Consider the following 16,993-nt stretch of genomic DNA (forward strand, 5'->3'; position numbering starts at 1 on the left):
CTTGGCGGGGCGGGGCTTTTTTTTGCTGCTTGGGGCAGCAAAAAAGGTAGAGCAGGCCCTGCCCCACACCCACACAGTCTGGCACCTGAGGCAGCTGCCTCAGTTCACCTCATGGTAAGGCCAGCCCTGTATGTTTCTGCCTCTAGGCAAGTGCTCTACTGCCTCCCTCTAGGCATCCAAATGCTTATTTTCTGCTTGAGTCCCATATTGATTCAGAAACCAGTGTGGCTGAACACCTAAATTGCATGGTGGGGCTTGATCCAGTAGGTGTTCTCAAAGGTCAGGTACAGGATTGGGCTCTCAGGTGAGTTCACACAAACGGGGTGGAGGAGGAGGACCTCCCTCCTAACTTTTAACTTAGGGCTCATCTGGGATGTGGGACACCCCCACCCCCTCCTCAATTCAAGTCCCCTCTCCACCTGAGGGGGAGAAGGAATTTGAATGAAGATCTGCCACCTCTCAGGTGAGTGCCCTAACCATTGGGATATAGAATATTCTGATGTGAGGCTCCCTCTGTTTCTCCTGTTGAAGCTGTTCTGCTTTACATAAATAATTAGTCATCAGAGTGGGGGGACTGGATCCTCTGTCTCCTACATCCTCTAACCACTAGGCTACAGAGTCATTCTCATGCTTGTGCATGCTGTCTGAGTCATTTGCGCTAGAGTGAGTGAGTGCACACGCATGAGAGTAACTCTGTAGCCTAATGATTGGAGCATGCATCTGGGAAGGTGCTTTTGGAGAGCAAACTATCTTTAAAGAACCCGCTGTCTTTCACGCTTGAAGAGAGAATAGCAAGCTGGTAGGTTTTGTTCTGATTTCTGTTTAATCAGAGTAACCTTAACAGTATTAACCTTATGTTAGCTGTGTAAGAGGGAGGGGCCTGATTAATATCAGGCAAAATAATATCAGGCAAAATGGATTTTTCCCCAGTAGTTAATATTGTGTCAACCCTTAAAGCTACATTATGGAGATTTTAGACAAATCTCACACAGTTTCCTTACCTTGCATTATGTCAGTGTTTCTCAAACTGGGGTCGCCGCTTCTGTAGGGAAAGCCCCTGGCGGGCTGAGCCGGTTTGTTTACCTGCCCCGTCCGCAGGTCTGGCCGATCGCAGCTCCCACTGGCCGTGGTTCGCCGCTGCAGGCCAATGGGAGCCACTGGAAGCGGCGTCCAGTAAGTCCCTCGGCCCGCGCCGCTTCCAGCAGCTCCCATTGGCCTGGAGCCGCGATCGTCTGGACCTGCAGACGGGGCAGGTAAACAAACCATCCTGGCCCACCAGGGGCTTTCCCTACACAAGTGGCCACCCCAGTTTGAGAAACACTGCATTATGTTTACAATCTGCTTTGAACTCTTTTCACAGGGAGCTGACTCTGTTCTGGAGCAAGTTGCAAAGAAGAATTGATCCTTCTTTAGATTCTTTTTTGGAGAGATGTCGGCAGTTTGGCATCATAGCTAAAACGCTACAACACTTATTCTTCCTGATTAGAGTGATACAATCTGAAGTAAGTAATTTATGTTGCAGTCTGCTGATTGCAGTTAATTTCATTTTATTATTGAGTGCATGTACAAATTGCACCATAGAACATAACTTAATTTGTTGCTTTGCTATAACAATAAAATTTGAATAACTGAAGATTTAAAAAAAATATAATTCCAACCTAAGTCATAATCATACTTTATAATTATTACATACATTTTGTAATGCACCTATAGTGTAGTACCTGGGCACATTTCTCATAGATTGCTCAGCTAACGTTTCCTCAAACAACAGCAAATACACCACAGCGCCATACTTACTAAACTTAAAATGCAGGTCTGCTTTGAAGTATAATTGTAATAATATAATTTTTAAAATGAGCATTGTTCCCTTTTTTCCAAAAGCTTAATGGGGTGGGCCCAAGATGTATACTATATACTGATGTTCAAAAATGTACAGTAAAGAGCTGGAAAAGGTGGTAAACAATGAGGTGGTAAAATTTGCAGACGAGTCATTTAGGTTAGTCAAGATTAGAGAAGATTGAGGCACTTCAGACAGGATTTGGGTTAAAGCCAGGCAGCATGATGGCAGATACATTTATCAGCAGTGAAATCCAAGATAATGCATTTGAGCTATGTACTTTGCTGAGTTCTGAATTAATTGTAAACACACCCCCCCCCCCCCCCCACACACACACACACACACACAAAATCTGGACATCACTGTGCATAACTCAGTGAAAACCTCTATTATATGTGCAGCGACAGTCTTAAAAGCAAACAATAATATGGTGTCATTATATAAATCAATGGTACAGCCTCACTTGTAATCTTATATTCAGTTGTGGTCACTATAACTGTTAAAAGTAATAGACAGATGCTCGAGATGGGCAGCAAAAAATTATTGTAGGCCCGGGAAGATTTCTGCATGAGGGGAGATGGAAAAGACTGGAATTGTGTAGTTTAAAGGTGACAAATATGGTGGGACACTATTAATAGGCAAAGCAATAGTTATGCCTATAGTTAAGGTATCTTAATACTTTCTATTATAATCCTTTGTTTCCAAATGCTTATAACTTTTGACGTATTTCAGCAGTTTGGACTGAAATTTTCCATCCTTGTTCTTTGCCTCAGACTGGATTTTGTTGTGAGGGAAGGAATTAGCAAAAAATAAGTTAAACACTTTTGAGGACAAGGGTACGAAAAATAGGCTGATTGGTAACATTTTCTGACCATTTTTTTGAATTGCTCTAACATCTATCTTTGTAGATTGGAGCAGAAAATTGAAATTAGGTCTGAGGGTTGTCCTGAGGTTAGAGATGTGCCTTTCCCTGTTCCTGTGAAAAACCATCCAGTTTTCATTGATTTAAATGCTGAAAAGCAATCGTTTGCACATGCAAAGTAGAACTTGATACATGTATCTTTATTTTCTGTATGTTCCAACTCACTGTGCAATACTCCCAGATTCCACTGAGTTTCCTGCATCATGTGGATATCTAGCACAGAGCTAGAGCTCAAAATGGGACACAGAAAATTGATGTTGCTACTGCTGCTTTTCCCCATTGAGATATCCTGTGGCCTAAGTGTTCATTTGTCTGGGAGCCAGGAGACCATAAATTGTAGCCTTATCTCTTCTTCTGACTCAGGCTACGTCTACACTACCCGCCTGAATCGGCGGGTAGAAATCAATCTCTCGGGGATCGAATTAGCGCGTCTCGTCGGGACGCAACAATCGATCCCCGAATCGACGCTTGTACTCCACCAGTGGAGGTAGGAGTAAGCGCTGTCAACGGGAGAGCCGCGGAGGTCGATTTGCCGCTGTCCTCACAGTGGGGTAAGTCGGCTCCGATACGTCTAATTCAGCTACGCTATTTGCGTAGCTGGATTTGCGTATCTGAAATCGAACCACCCCCCCCCCCCCCCCCCCCCCCCGGAGTGAGGACATAGCCTAAGGTAAATTCTGTGCACATCACAACCTATTGTCACTTAAGTGACAATCTGGCGGGTTGCACAAGATGTCTTCTGACAGAGCTAAGACTAAAACCAATGTCTCTGATATGGCACACCCAAGCTTCATTCACTTAACCACAACACTTCTCTGAATGAATATGCTATGGCTTGTTTCCATTTTCTGTAAAATGGGGCTATTCCTGCATTGCCCACCTTTGAGATCCACACCTGGATAGTACATCAGTACTATGTAAATGTAATACATCATTAACAAAGTGCACCCAGGAGTCCTCTCTCTGTTCTCTGCCCTAACTGCTAGACCACATTCTTTTCCCAGAGTTAAGAATTCCTGTAGCTGTCTAGAAAAACACTTGTATAATCCACAGGAAACAGCTGGTGCAGATAGAGGATAACAGCCTGCTAAACACTAGTAACTAATAGTTATTCTTTCATCTGAAGTGGTAGAGGGTTGACGTTAATGTGGAGGCTCTAGGTTCAAATCATGGTAAAGTATGTGGTTGTTTATTCATTTAAATAAAACTAGGACATTCCTTACAAAAAGACATAATAAAGGTTGCAAAGGGAAGGACTCAGAAGTTAAGAAATGCCACATTTAGGGGCCTTAATTCTGCTCACTTATCTGCCTATGCATTACATTAGTCTTTAATTACATGGCCACCTACTATTTTTTACACTGAACCCTGCCTTACTCAGTGCACAGGATGGGCTGTACTCAAGGAATGAGACAAGGATGTAATAGTATTGAGATTGTTGTCTCAAGGACCCCGCCTCATTAACTTCATATGGTGTGTAATGAAAAAGGCAGTGGTTTGCAAGAGGAAAATGCATGGTCTGACGGTTAAGATACTGGTCTGGGACATAAGGGTACAGTATTCTATTCTTGGAATCACCACAGACGTCCTTTGTTTTGCTGAGGGAAGTAACTTACACAAGAATTTTCAGATGTGACCGCTAATAGCGTTTGCCTCATTTTCTTGGTGCCCAGCTTGAGATACCTGAGAGCCTGATTTTCAGAATGGATGAACATTCAAAGCTCCTACTGAAGACAGTGGGAGCTGGAGGTACTCAGCACCTCGGAATAAGGGTAGGTGTCTCAAGTTGAGCACCCAAAATTCATGGACAGTTCCATAAATTTTGGCCTCTGTCTCTCTTATTGAGTTCCTCAGCTGTAAAATGGGACTAATATTTCTGTATCTGAAATTTTGTCTGCTTGGAAAAGTTTTACCGGATATAATGATATAGCCACCTTTGTAGACACTCCAATTTCAGTATAAGAGAGGCTTAAAAAAAAAAAAAAATTCAACTTGTATCACTTGGGAAGTGGTTTAAACCTTGCTGAAAAAGGCCACTCCATATTAGGATAGGAGTGGCTATGTGAGAATTGATACTGGTATAACTATAGCAGTTTTTAAATTCACACCTTTATAGCAAAAACTTTCCAGTGTAGTCAAGGGTTGGCAGGTGTGTTGTGAAGGTAAATTAACATTTGTAGAGGCTCAGATACTACAGAGGGTAAGTGCAGTGTAGAAATCTAAAAATTCCTTTTTCAGTGCAGGGTTTGAATGGGGAGCAAATAAGGCCACAGGTTGATTTATGCATTTGAAAAGAACTATTGAACAGCTGCCTCATTCACTGTGCATTATAGGGTCCTCATGGGGGGTGGGGAGGCGGGGAATAGAATGTGATCATATAGTTAGACACAAATGGGGAAGAATGAATGCATCACAGGCAGTCTTCATCTGGGTATTTCCCAACTTTTGAGTTCTTGACTTTGCAAACTTTAATAATCTTCTAATAAGCTTTTGTAGGAAATACACCTCTACCCTGATATAACGTGACCTGATATAACATGAATTCTGATATAACGCAGTAAAGTAGTGCTCCAGGGGGGCGGGGCTGCGCACTCCGGCGGTTCAAAGCAAGTTCGATATAACGCGGTACGATTTTTTGGCTCCTGAGGACAGCATTATATCAAGGTAGAGGTGTAGTATAGAGATCAAGTATGACACAAAAATAATTTAAATATTTTAGTGTGTGTGTGTGTGTGTGTGTGTATGTACAAGTGTGTTTGCATGTGCTTAGAATTAGAGAGACAAGGTGGGTGAGGTAATATCTTTTATTGAACCAGTTTCTGTTGATGAGAGACACAAGCTTTCGAGCTTCTTCCAGACACTGTAAGCTAAAAAGCTCGTCTCTCTCACCAACAGAAGTGGGTCCAATAAAAGATATTACCTCACCCACCATGTCTCGCTAATATTCTGGGACCAACATGGCTACAACAACAGTAGAATTAAATTACATCATTAACGTTATCAGTTTCTTGCTATCAGTATTTTGCTCTAATACATCTTATTGTAAATATGGTAACTAAATGCAGTTAAGTACTTTGTACCTGGAAACACATTCTTATGTCAGTTTATGGAAACATTGTTTTCCATTTTTGTCTTTGTTGAACTGGAAATATACCTAATTTTAAAATCTGCATACAGATAAATTGTTTACATATTGTCACGACATTTTAACGATATCTTAAAGTACATTAATTGCTCAGAAGATATTGATTTGCTAACATTTGTGGGTGTCACAGCAAAAATACAAAATATTTGCACTGCTACATAACGGACAGTCAAACATCAGCCACAGTCATAAAAAATACTGTTTTATGGCTGTTGGCCACGTATTCATCTGAGAAACAACTGTGATTACTAGCATAATTATTATTTGCAAAGGGGAATGGGCCATTGAAGATGCAGATACCTGGACTTTTTGACTAAATGGCCACAACTTTATTCGAAAGCGCAGTTCGGAAAGGTAATTCCAACAAAATAACCTCCGACATCACCTGTCCTGACAACAGCTAAGAGGGAAGATAGCCTGGGAAGGGCTGTCCCTAGCCCCTCTTTCCTATTGGCTTACATCCAGACACTCAAAAATTCCAGGGTATAACCAACCCATTTAATCACACCTGATGTGAGCCCTCGTTCCCAGGGCAAGATCCTTGGTATGCCACTACCCAGGAATTACCAGTAAGCCTCATAAGTGCTTGGGAATCCCTGCAAATCAACGTCCACCCCTTCGATGGGAGAGGGAGGTAGATGCTTTATTTACAAGAAGGGTGCTTAGTTCTTACCTACAAACCCTTTTCCCCATGAACCATGCCACTCCTAGTCACCTTAACGAAGGCAAGAGAAATGCTACATCCCAGCTATGAGGACCTACCACCCCAGATGCTGCTCCTTGTATTTAACTGGCCTACCACACCAGGAAACTATTTTCTACATCTACAACTAAGTATACATGTTTGCATTCATTTTTCTGTTACCCTTAATTAAACAAAGCACTAGGTAACCTGCAACTAAACACATTTTTAATAAATCTTGGAATCCTGAGGAAATTCCAGAAGACTGGAGGAGCACTAATGTTGTGCCATTATTCAAGAAGGGCAAGCGGGATGACCTGTGTAACTATAGACCAGCTAACCTGCTATCAGTCCCGGATAAAATAATGGAAAAGGCTGATATGGGATTCAGTTAATAAAGAATTAAAGAATAGGATGATAATACCAGTCAACGTGGTTTTATGGTGGATGGGGGGAGCAAATCTTGTTCAAGCTGATTTCATTCTTTGGGGAGATTACTAGTTTGTTTGATAAAGGTAACTGCATATGTGTAAAATACTTACTTTGGTAAGGCATTTGAGTTAGTACTGTGGAATATTCTTATTTAAAAAAATCAGCACTGTACACTATCAGTAAAGCACACTTTATTTGGATTATGAACTGGCTGACATCTCAAAGTAGTTAGTGGAGTGCTTATAGTGGGGTTTTGAAGGGATCAGTAGTAGGCACAATGCTAAGAGTTTCACTGATGAACTGGAAGTAAATATGAAATCATTTCTGATACAGATGACAGTTTGGTGTAATGGTAAATAATGATGATGAGGACAGGGCAGTCTCACAGAGCCATCTGGATCACTTGGTAAACTGGGCCTAGTCAAGTGAGTTTTAACACATCCAAATGCAAAGTTACATATCTAGTAACAAGGAATGTAGGTCATACCTACAGAGTAGGGAATGTATCCTGGAAAGCAGTGACAATTAAAAGGATTTAGGGGTCAAAGTAGACAAGCAACTCGAGCTCCTGTTGAGTCAGTGGAAAAAAGGGCTAATATGGCCCTTAAATATATAAACAAGAGAGTAGTAGTTAGGGCCATTATTTTATTTCTGTATCCGGCATTGGTGAGACCCCCATTTTAAAAAGGATATTGAAGACTTGGAGAGGGTGCAGAAAACAGTCTCAAAAACTATTCAAGGGCTGAAGAAAATGCCTTACAGCATGAGAGTTAGAGCTCAGTCTGTTCAGTTTATCAAAAAGGAGATTGAGATGACTTGACTACAGTGTACAAGTATTGTAATGGGTAGAAAATACCAGCTACCAAAGAGCTCTTTAATCTAGTGGAGAAGAGCATAAGAAGAATCAATGACTGGAAACTGAAGCCAGACATATTGGCATTGGAGAAGAGGCATACATTTTTAACAGTGAGGTGATTATCTCATGGAAGTAACTACCAAGGGAAGTGGTGGATTCTCCATCTCTTAAGTCTTCAGATCAAGACTGGATGCCTTTCTGGAAAACATGCTGCAGTCAAACACAAATTATGTTTTAGCCCAGTGCAATTTATTGGGCTTAATATAGGAGTAACTGGGTAAAATGTAATGCGCTATAACATTCTGGAGGTCAAACGAAATGATCTAATGGTTCCTGCTGGCCTTGAACTCTTAACTGTTAATTTTAGTAATAAGGGAGTGCATCCTCTTGAGAGGAAAAACAAACGAGTGATTCACAGACTGGAGGATGTAAGGCCATGAAAGGGCTTGGGATGGCCTGCAGTCTTTCTTAAAAGTTTATACTGATGTAGTCAGAGGATGACCGCTGACCTTAGTAGATCACCACTCCTCAATATCTCTCTTAAAAGGAATTGGGGGGTGGAAGGGCACAAACCTTACCAATTTCTATGTACCAGAATCACACCCTCGTGCACAGAGCCAGTCTGAGGATTCTGGGGAGAATTAGTAAAATGATTCTTTGCTGTATAGACAGACAAAATTGACTCTGCATATGGGAATATACATAATACCATATGGAATGGAGGGTGAACTTCAGGTGTCTGTTATCCCCTGGCATTCCCCCCTCCCCCCCCCCGAATAAAAATAAAAAATCACCACTATCCACAGGAGAAGTGGATCCCAGTTACTTGTCCAGGGGTTTACATAGTTGACAAAACTTGAAAAACACTTGGAAGAAATTAAAAGAAAACCAACTAAAATGATTAAAGAGAGACTAAAATAAATGTATATAATTTCACCAAACTACAATTTTACAAATATTAGAATGAATTCTAAGGACAAAGAGGAATTGTTGGGTATTACTAGGAATAAAGGAATAAAATTCGCCAAAGGAAAATTAGATTATTAGAAGAAAACAGCAGTGGAGGTGGGGGCCAGTGAGAGAGTTTGCCAAGAGCAATGGTAGAAGCTCAACATCTAAGTCAGAATTTATAAGGGCACAGTGTACAAGATTATACTTGCAAACCCATCAGTTTTTATTTTAAAAGTGCCTAATAGTTCTTTTCAATATCTAATTTTTGATTTTGTAGAATTTAGTGTGCAACTTACCACGGTCTTTGTTCTCCCAAACTTTTCCATTGGGAATTTTTTCTGCTGCCAAATTGCCTATTCTACTAAGAGTTTTATAATAGCCATCCTAAACATCACTTCTAGCTTTAGGCAGATTTCAAGATGTAGATACAGTTGTTCCCCAGTGTGTGATTCAGGGAAGAATGCATTTACCAAAAAAATGAAAAATAACTTTTGTTTGTATTTTTCCACACAGGCAGAAGAAGCAGGTCTTGCTGTGTCTATTTTGTTATGTGTGAGAGCGCTTCAGATCAGATCAAATGGAAATGATGAGATGAAGACATCTGTATGTAAAACAATTGCATGCCTTTTACCAGTGGATCTTGAAGTTAGAAGAGCATGTCAGCTCACTGAGTTTTTGCTCGAGCCAAATTTGGATGGCTACAATGTGCTGGAAGAACTGCATTTGCAACCAGATCAGAAATTTGATGAAGAAAATGCACTGGTTCCAAACTCACTCCGTTGTGAGCTTCTGTTAGCTTTAAAAGCATATTGGCCATTTGATCCTGAATTTTGGGACTGGAAGACTTTAAAACGGCATTGTCTTAAACTCTTAGGGAAAGAAGCTTCTGATTCTGAAGACGATGTGAGTTGTAATGATATGTCAGTCAATGAAACTGACTTGTTAGAAACTCTTTTGAGTGATTGTGACGAGACTAAAGAACATAAATACTATGAAGGAGGAAAAGAGGCAACAAATCAACATAAAGAGAGAACAAGAGTGAAAAAGCCAATTGGATCTTCTGAAAGATACCAGAGATGGCTCCAATACAAATTCTTCTGTGTGTTATGCAAAAGAGAATGTATAGAGGCTAGAATACTACATCATTCTAAGATGCACATGGAAGATGGTATTTATACATGCCCAGTGTGTACAAAAAAGTTCAAGAGAAAGGAATTTTTTGTACCACATGTAATGGAGCATGTTAAAATGCCACCTAGTAGAACATACCGACCAAAAAAGAAAATACTGTTGAAAAAAGAGAGATCACCACAAAAGACCAGTACATCCAGAAACTCTTCTGCATCACCAGAAGAAAAGCAGCAGCAACCACAACCATCTGAAAAAAACAAAAGTGACACACATGAATATGTCACATTTAACCAATTAGAAAATTACCATTTGCAAGACAGAGATATATATCCATGTCCTGGCACAGACTGCTCTAGAGTATTTAAGCAATTTAAATATTTAAGTGTACATCTAAAGGCTGAACATCAAAACAATGATGAAAATGCAAAACACTACTTGGATATGAAAAACAGAAGAGAGAAGTGTGCTTTTTGCCGACGTCACTTCATGACATCCTTTCATCTGCAGGAGCATGAACGAGTGCATTGTGGTCCTCAGCCTTACATGTGTGTGTCTATGGATTGTTATGCTAGATTTGGGTCAGTTAATGAATTATTAAATCACAAACAAATGCATGAAGATCTACGTTATAAGTGTGAATTAAATGGCTGCAACATAGTTTTCAGTGACTTGGGGCAGCTTTACCACCATGAAGCTCAGCATTTTAGGGATGCATCATACACATGTAACTTTCTTGGTTGCAAAAAGTTCTATTATTCAAAAACAGAATTTCAGAATCATCTTGCAGTGCATAAGATTGCAATATCAAATGGAGAAGTGAAGGAGACATCAGTTAAACTTGAAGAGCCTATTTCAAAAGACAGCTGCAGTTATCTTGCTGAGTCTCAACTGGTTGATCAAGCAGATAATTTCAGTCCATATGAAAATCTTACTTTGTCTGTGGGGTCAACAAGTTCTCAAGAAATCCTGCAGATTAAGGAAGAAACAGTCTCGGACGATGACGAAATTGATAGTGAAAGCAACTGTAGTGTTTATTTTGGGAGCCACAGAACCTCTACTGTAGTAACCAAAAAGCAGCTATCTCCTTTGATAGAAACAATAACTCAGAATCAAACAATTTCTAGTACTCTAATATCCCAACAGGGAGTCTTTCACCCTTCCGGTTTAAAAGAACAATGCTCCCATGTGGCAGTTTTTGATGGGAAAAAAATTACCTGTGGTTTTGAAGGATGTAGTTCAACATACAAAAATGCCAGAGGTATGCAAAAACATCTTCGAAGGGCTCATCCATACCATTTCAAACCTAAAAAAAAGATGGGGATCAAAGCTAAAGATATTTTTAATCTAATCAATGATAGTCAAAACAGCAGAACTACTGGAGATCTTAGTGCAGATCTTAGGCATAATTCTGATACGAATACTGACTCTCCAGAAAGTCTGTACTGTAATACAAATTCTAAAGGAAAAAATTATCTCAAGGAAGAAATTTGTTCTTCCCCAGAAACTTCCTTTTATGAGGATTCTAAGGTGCCAAATACTGAAGATGCCATGTTGGAACTTCTCTTGGGCTTGAAACATTTAAGTTTAAAGTCTAACTTTACTGCAAATTCTTCCACTTTAACACACAAACCTTTTTTAGGGTCATTACAGTCATATCCATCAAATGATGCCAAGTGTCCTCAATCAGTTGTCAATGAAACTACCTCAGAACTTCATTTTCAAGAACAACAAGATAACTTACCTACGCAGTATCTCACTCAACTGGCAGCTAAACCATTTTTCTGTGAACGTCAAGGTTGTAAATATGAGTTTGTGACCAGAGAAGCTCTCTTAATGCATTATGTTAAAAAACATAATTATTCCAAGGAAAAAGTTCTTCAGTTAAATATGTTTCAACATCGGTATTCACCATTTAAATGCCATATTTGTCAAAGATCATTTACAAGAAAAACACACCTTAGAATTCATTATAGAAACAAACATCAAATTGGCAATGAGAAGATAACTCACAAGCTGTTTGCGAATGAAAAATATGAGCACATAGGTTCATGTGGAGAGGGCAAGCTAAAAAATAATGCAGTTTCAACACCTGGTTGCTGTACTAATAGAGATGAAGAGCATATTGAACAAACTGAGCAATCTACTGAGCAGCTATGCCACCTGAAGAAGGAAGAGTGTAGTTCTGAAACTGATTTGGAGTCCAGTGAAGACACAGATAGTAATGTAACGGGAAAGCCCTCTAAAATATCCTCTTTAAACAGCCACAGGGAAGAATTGGACTCAAGAGAGGGGAGAGGAAGTAAAAGAACAGTTGCCAAAGGAAATTTATGTTATATATTGCATAAGTACCACAAACCATTCCATTGTATTCATAAAAGTTGCAACTCTGCCTTTACCAATCAGAAAGGCTTGATTCGTCACTATAGAACTGTACATCAGTATAACAAAGAGCAGCTTTGTTTAGAAAAAGACAAAGCAAGAACAAAAAGGGAACTCGTCAAATGTAAAAAAATATTTGCATGCAAATACAAAGAATGTAGTAAACGCTTTTTATGTTCTAAGGCTCTTGCTAAGCATTGCAGTGACTTTCATAACCTTGATCAGTTAGAGGATCAAAAAGTGCTCTCTGAAACTGAATCTGCAAGATTTCGATGTAACCAGCCTCAATGCCCTGCTGTATTTCATACTTTTAACAAGCTGAAACATCACTTGATAGAACAACATGCTAATGAAGAAGAACTAAACAAAGACTTTGAAATTCATTGTGACCTTAATGGCTGTGATAGGATTTTCACAAATTACAGTCATTACTCTCAACATGTATATTTCCGCCATAGTGAATATTATGGTAGTCTCTTTGGAAATCATAAAGAGGAGCAGGATAATTTGCTTAATGATAAAAATGAACAAGACTGTTTGAAAGATCAGTATGATATAAATGAGAATGAGAAGCAGATAAAAGAAAAATCTAAGAAAATTGGCAAAAATAAAGAAAAACATTTGATTCATTTTAAAACAAAGGAGGAAGCCCTGAAAATGTGCAGAGAGAAATCTAACCAGACTCAGTACCCTTGCATGGTTCAAGGGTGTCTGTCTGTAGTAAAATTGGAAAGCAGTATTGTGAGGCATTATAAACGCACACATCAGATGACCAATATTTATATAGAACAACAGACTGAGAAACTGGTAGTTTGTGTTAAAAGTGGTACAATGGTTAAAAAGGAACCCTCTTCGGAATCAGAGCTATCGTTAAATAAAGAGGAAACCAGAGAGTTTAAAAAGGAAAATACAGTGCACACAGACAACCTGCATGAAAATGGAAAACATTATGTACCAAACACTGCTTACGATCATCAAGATACAGGCAATGAAAATCAAAATAGGAGTGCAGCAAATAGTGTGGTTTTTGACACGGGTGCTTTTTTGTATTCAGGCACTTTAAAATATAACCATACTTCAAAAACCAGTTGTTTTGAAGAATGTAGTATAACAGAGCCTTTGTGTAAAACTGAAGGTTTGCCTGAAAGTAGAGAAAACCGTTCTTATTTTAACAGTTTGCCTTTGCAGTTACCAAGGGAGAAAGAGACAGAAGGCTGGCAACACAGCAATCAGAATGCAAAAAAAAATTCACTCCACACCACAAGAAACAAGTTTCAGAAGCATTCAGTGTCCAGACCATTTGATTTAAAGGCATATAAACCAATGGGATTTGAATCTTCATTTCTAAAATTTATTCAGGAAAGTGAGGAAAAAGATGATGATGATGATGATGATGAACTAGATGAATGGGAGTGCCCAGAACAATTTCAAATAGGTGGTGTCTTACAAAAAAATAGAGACTTACAAAGGGGTGTGATAGTAGACAACTTTGTGTGTGAAAACACAGAAGTAAGCATACCCCAAAATCATGGACCTTCAGTGCATGGGCAGCTAACAGAAATACAGCCTTTATTATCAACTGAGTCGACATCTGTCCCTTCTTTAGAAAACTTGAGGGCCATATTGGACAAGGCACTAACAGACTGTGGAGACCTTGCCTTAAAACAACTCCATTATTTACGACCAGTAGTTGTCCTTGAAAGATCCAGATTTTCCACACCCCTTATAGACTTATTTCCAACAAAAAAGTCAGATGAACTTTGTGTAGGAAGTACATAAGTAGTTCGTTTAGAAACTGGCTTCTCCACTATTGCTATATGGGGAGAATTGCAAACTATAACAGAAACTGGTACAGTACACACACTGTTTAGGTTAGATTAGGCTGTTTAATTCCATGAATGTGTCTGTCAAAAAGTATTAGCTAAGTTAATTTAGCTCCCCAGTTTCATTTTTTTTTAAATGAAATGTGCTGTTTTTGGTGCTAATTAACACCTCAGAATACTGGGGGCTTCCTCTTGCAAAGTAAGTGTGCATGATTGTATATGAAACAAGTACTAGGGTACCAGGGTTTGGGGAAAGATGGAGTTCTTACTTGACTTGAATGTGCACCTCAGGGTGCGTTGTGTAACATATTGTACACTACAGCATCTTATATTTTTTGAGTTATGAGTTTCAATAAACTACAATTTTTCACCCGTATTTGATTTACCCTACAGTAAATCTTCATAGTTTATTACAGAAGTTTTAATTTGCTTTACATTTGTTTGTGGTAAGAGAAATTGTCCAAACATCTGACTATAGGAAAATCAGATCACCAACAAATGAAGTTGTTAATCAACAATAGTATGAACTATAGCCCTATTTTACACCTCAAGACTGCTCACTGAATGGAATGAAACCCAGATAGTACTGCAGAATGAGGAATCAGAATTCAAAGTGAAATCTAGTAGATTTATCAAATTTATGATTTTGTTGACAAAAACTCAAACAAGTGGTTAATTCCAGGATGAAATTTTCAGAATTTTTTTTTTTAAAGAAAATCACCACTTTGGAAAAGAGACCCAAACAAGAACTATGTCACATGAGGCTTTCAAAAAAAAAGATGGTCTGCAGGCATGTAGACTAAATTAATGCTAGGCAAAGTAATTGAGAGAATAAAGACTGTTATAAAAAGGAACAGATAATAGACTGGTTTAATTAATGAGAGAGAGAGAGAAAATGGTGAGTGGCTGTTCAAAGCTGCATTTTGATTAGCTGGTTGGATATTTCATGTCATAGCTGGGCATCAACTCCCAACAGTTCACATCTGGGGCCTTATCACTGAATTGTGCTGGTCTACAGAAAAAGCTACACTGGTTTTACTAAATGGGATATTTAAGTCATTTCAGTTAGAAGTCCAGCTTTTTTTGTGGACATCTGGAGTGGTTTAAACTTGCCTTACATCGGCCTAGATTGCTCCTTTTAATTAGCCAATGCATGCTAAGTCAATATAACCAGTTTTTAAACTGATAGTCCATACTGATGTTTACACTGGAATAACAAAATCATGTTTTAAACCCATTTTAAATTAAACTAGTGCAATGTGTGTCAACAAGCCCATGCATGCAGAAAATCCCTTTGCTATTAAGGTAAATGGGTGAAGGAAACCTGGCTGGGGAGGACAAGATAAGGGCCTCTGCAGGTATATGGTATCAGAGGGGTAGCTGTGTTAGTCTGGATCTGTAAAAAGCAACAGAGAGTTGCTGACTTTCACCCACGAAAGCTTATGCTTCAATACATCTGTTAGTCTTAAAGGTGCCACAGGACTCTGTTGCTTTTTACAGGTATATGGGAGCTAGAGGAGAAAGTGAGATCATTTTTAGTAAGCCGGGCACTTCTAGTTGTATTTCTAGTGAAACACTAAAATTAGGTGTTCAGTACAATATACTCCTGTTTACCCAAAACACTATTATCTGAACCTCTGCATTATCCAAATCCCTTCCTTGTCCCCCATGTATCTCATGCTGGGGGACAAGGAAGGGATTCAACTAATACGGATGTTCAGATAATAGAGCAAAGATTCTGGGCTAAGACTTCAAGGAGGAGGAGAAGGACAGACCCCGGGTCATGGGGGAGGCCACCCTGCAGCTGAATGGCTCCTGCAGCAATACAGGGAGCCTCTACAATCTGCTGTCATAGGACTGAGTGAGCAGAGCTACAGAGGGCTACTTCCATGGCTGCTAGGCTGGTGACACCCTATCCCTGCAGAAGCAGGATGTAGGGGAAAGGCTGCAGTCTTGACAGGGTACAGCAGAATCCTGGCCCTGGGTCTCTACTTTTCTCAGCCAGGACTGTAGCCTGCACCTTGTGCCTTCAGGGATCAGGTGTCACCAGCCCTGTAGCTGAACAGGGAGCCCTCTGCAGCCCTGCTGTCAGGTGAGTGAGTGGGGCAGAGCAGAGCCCCCTGGCCAAGACTGCGAGGAGGAGGAGCCCCTGACCACAGGGGAGGCCACCCCACTGCTGAATGTCTCCTACCTTCTCGATTATCCAAATTCCCAGTTATCTGACTGAAATCCATGTTCTCCTATGCTACTTGGATAATCAGTAATATGCTGTATTCCAAATCTAGCTTTAAAGAGAATTAAAAACTAATTGTTCCAACTCCTGGGACTGGGGAGCATGAGGAAGAAGGGCCATTGTGTTAGCATGGAAGGTTTTATGTCCTAATAATTTAAACTCCATCTTTTCTTCTATCTTTTATTCCTAGAGGGTTGCCTTGGGATATACTCTGTGACCGTAGCAGTTCATGCTACTTTGTTTTATGAATTAGTGACTTCACAAACCCCATGGACAAGTTAGAGAAAAACATAATGAAAGCTTTCCCTAGTCAGTGAGCTTTCCCCTCTGATACTTCCATGCTGAAAGAAACACAACTGCTTCAAGCAAGTCAATATTGCAGTTCTAACTAAAATCATATAAGCTGAGTGTGTGAGATTGAGAGATGGGAATTCTGTTTGTATCCAAACAGCAGAGATGTCAGCAGGACCTGGAGCTAGTCCCTCACTTTCCCACCCCCATGAATGGAAATTCAGGGCCACTATTTTTACTTCTAAAAATTCTGACAGTTGGTTCTGACAAAAATAATGTGGAAGTGGGTTTTCATGGACCATGATTCTAAA

At 39.7% G+C, this 16,993-nt stretch overlaps 1 protein-coding gene across 3 annotated transcripts in view; it reads left to right on the forward strand.

Moving 5' to 3' along the window:
• Positions 1-14,534, forward strand: part of RLF (RLF zinc finger) — a 102,466-nt gene extending 87,932 nt beyond the window's left edge. For 2 of the 3 annotated variants that reach the window (XM_054011842.1, XM_054011843.1), the window contains exons 7-8: positions 1,361-1,502; positions 9,339-14,534. In XM_054011842.1, the coding sequence (XP_053867817.1) occupies positions 1,361-1,502; positions 9,339-14,114 (4,918 nt within the window). In that variant the 3' untranslated portion in view covers positions 14,115-14,534. Of the gene's footprint in view, positions 1-1,360; positions 1,503-4,432; positions 5,065-9,338 lie in introns of those variants that run through there. The other variant, XM_054011844.1, reaches the window with a different exon arrangement.
• Positions 14,535-16,993: the final 2,459 nt, after the last annotated feature.

The sequence above is a fragment of the Malaclemys terrapin genome, chromosome 22 (genome assembly GCF_027887155.1).
Source record: "Malaclemys terrapin pileata isolate rMalTer1 chromosome 22, rMalTer1.hap1, whole genome shotgun sequence".
In the NCBI taxonomy this organism is placed as follows: Eukaryota; Metazoa; Chordata; order Testudines; family Emydidae; genus Malaclemys; species Malaclemys terrapin.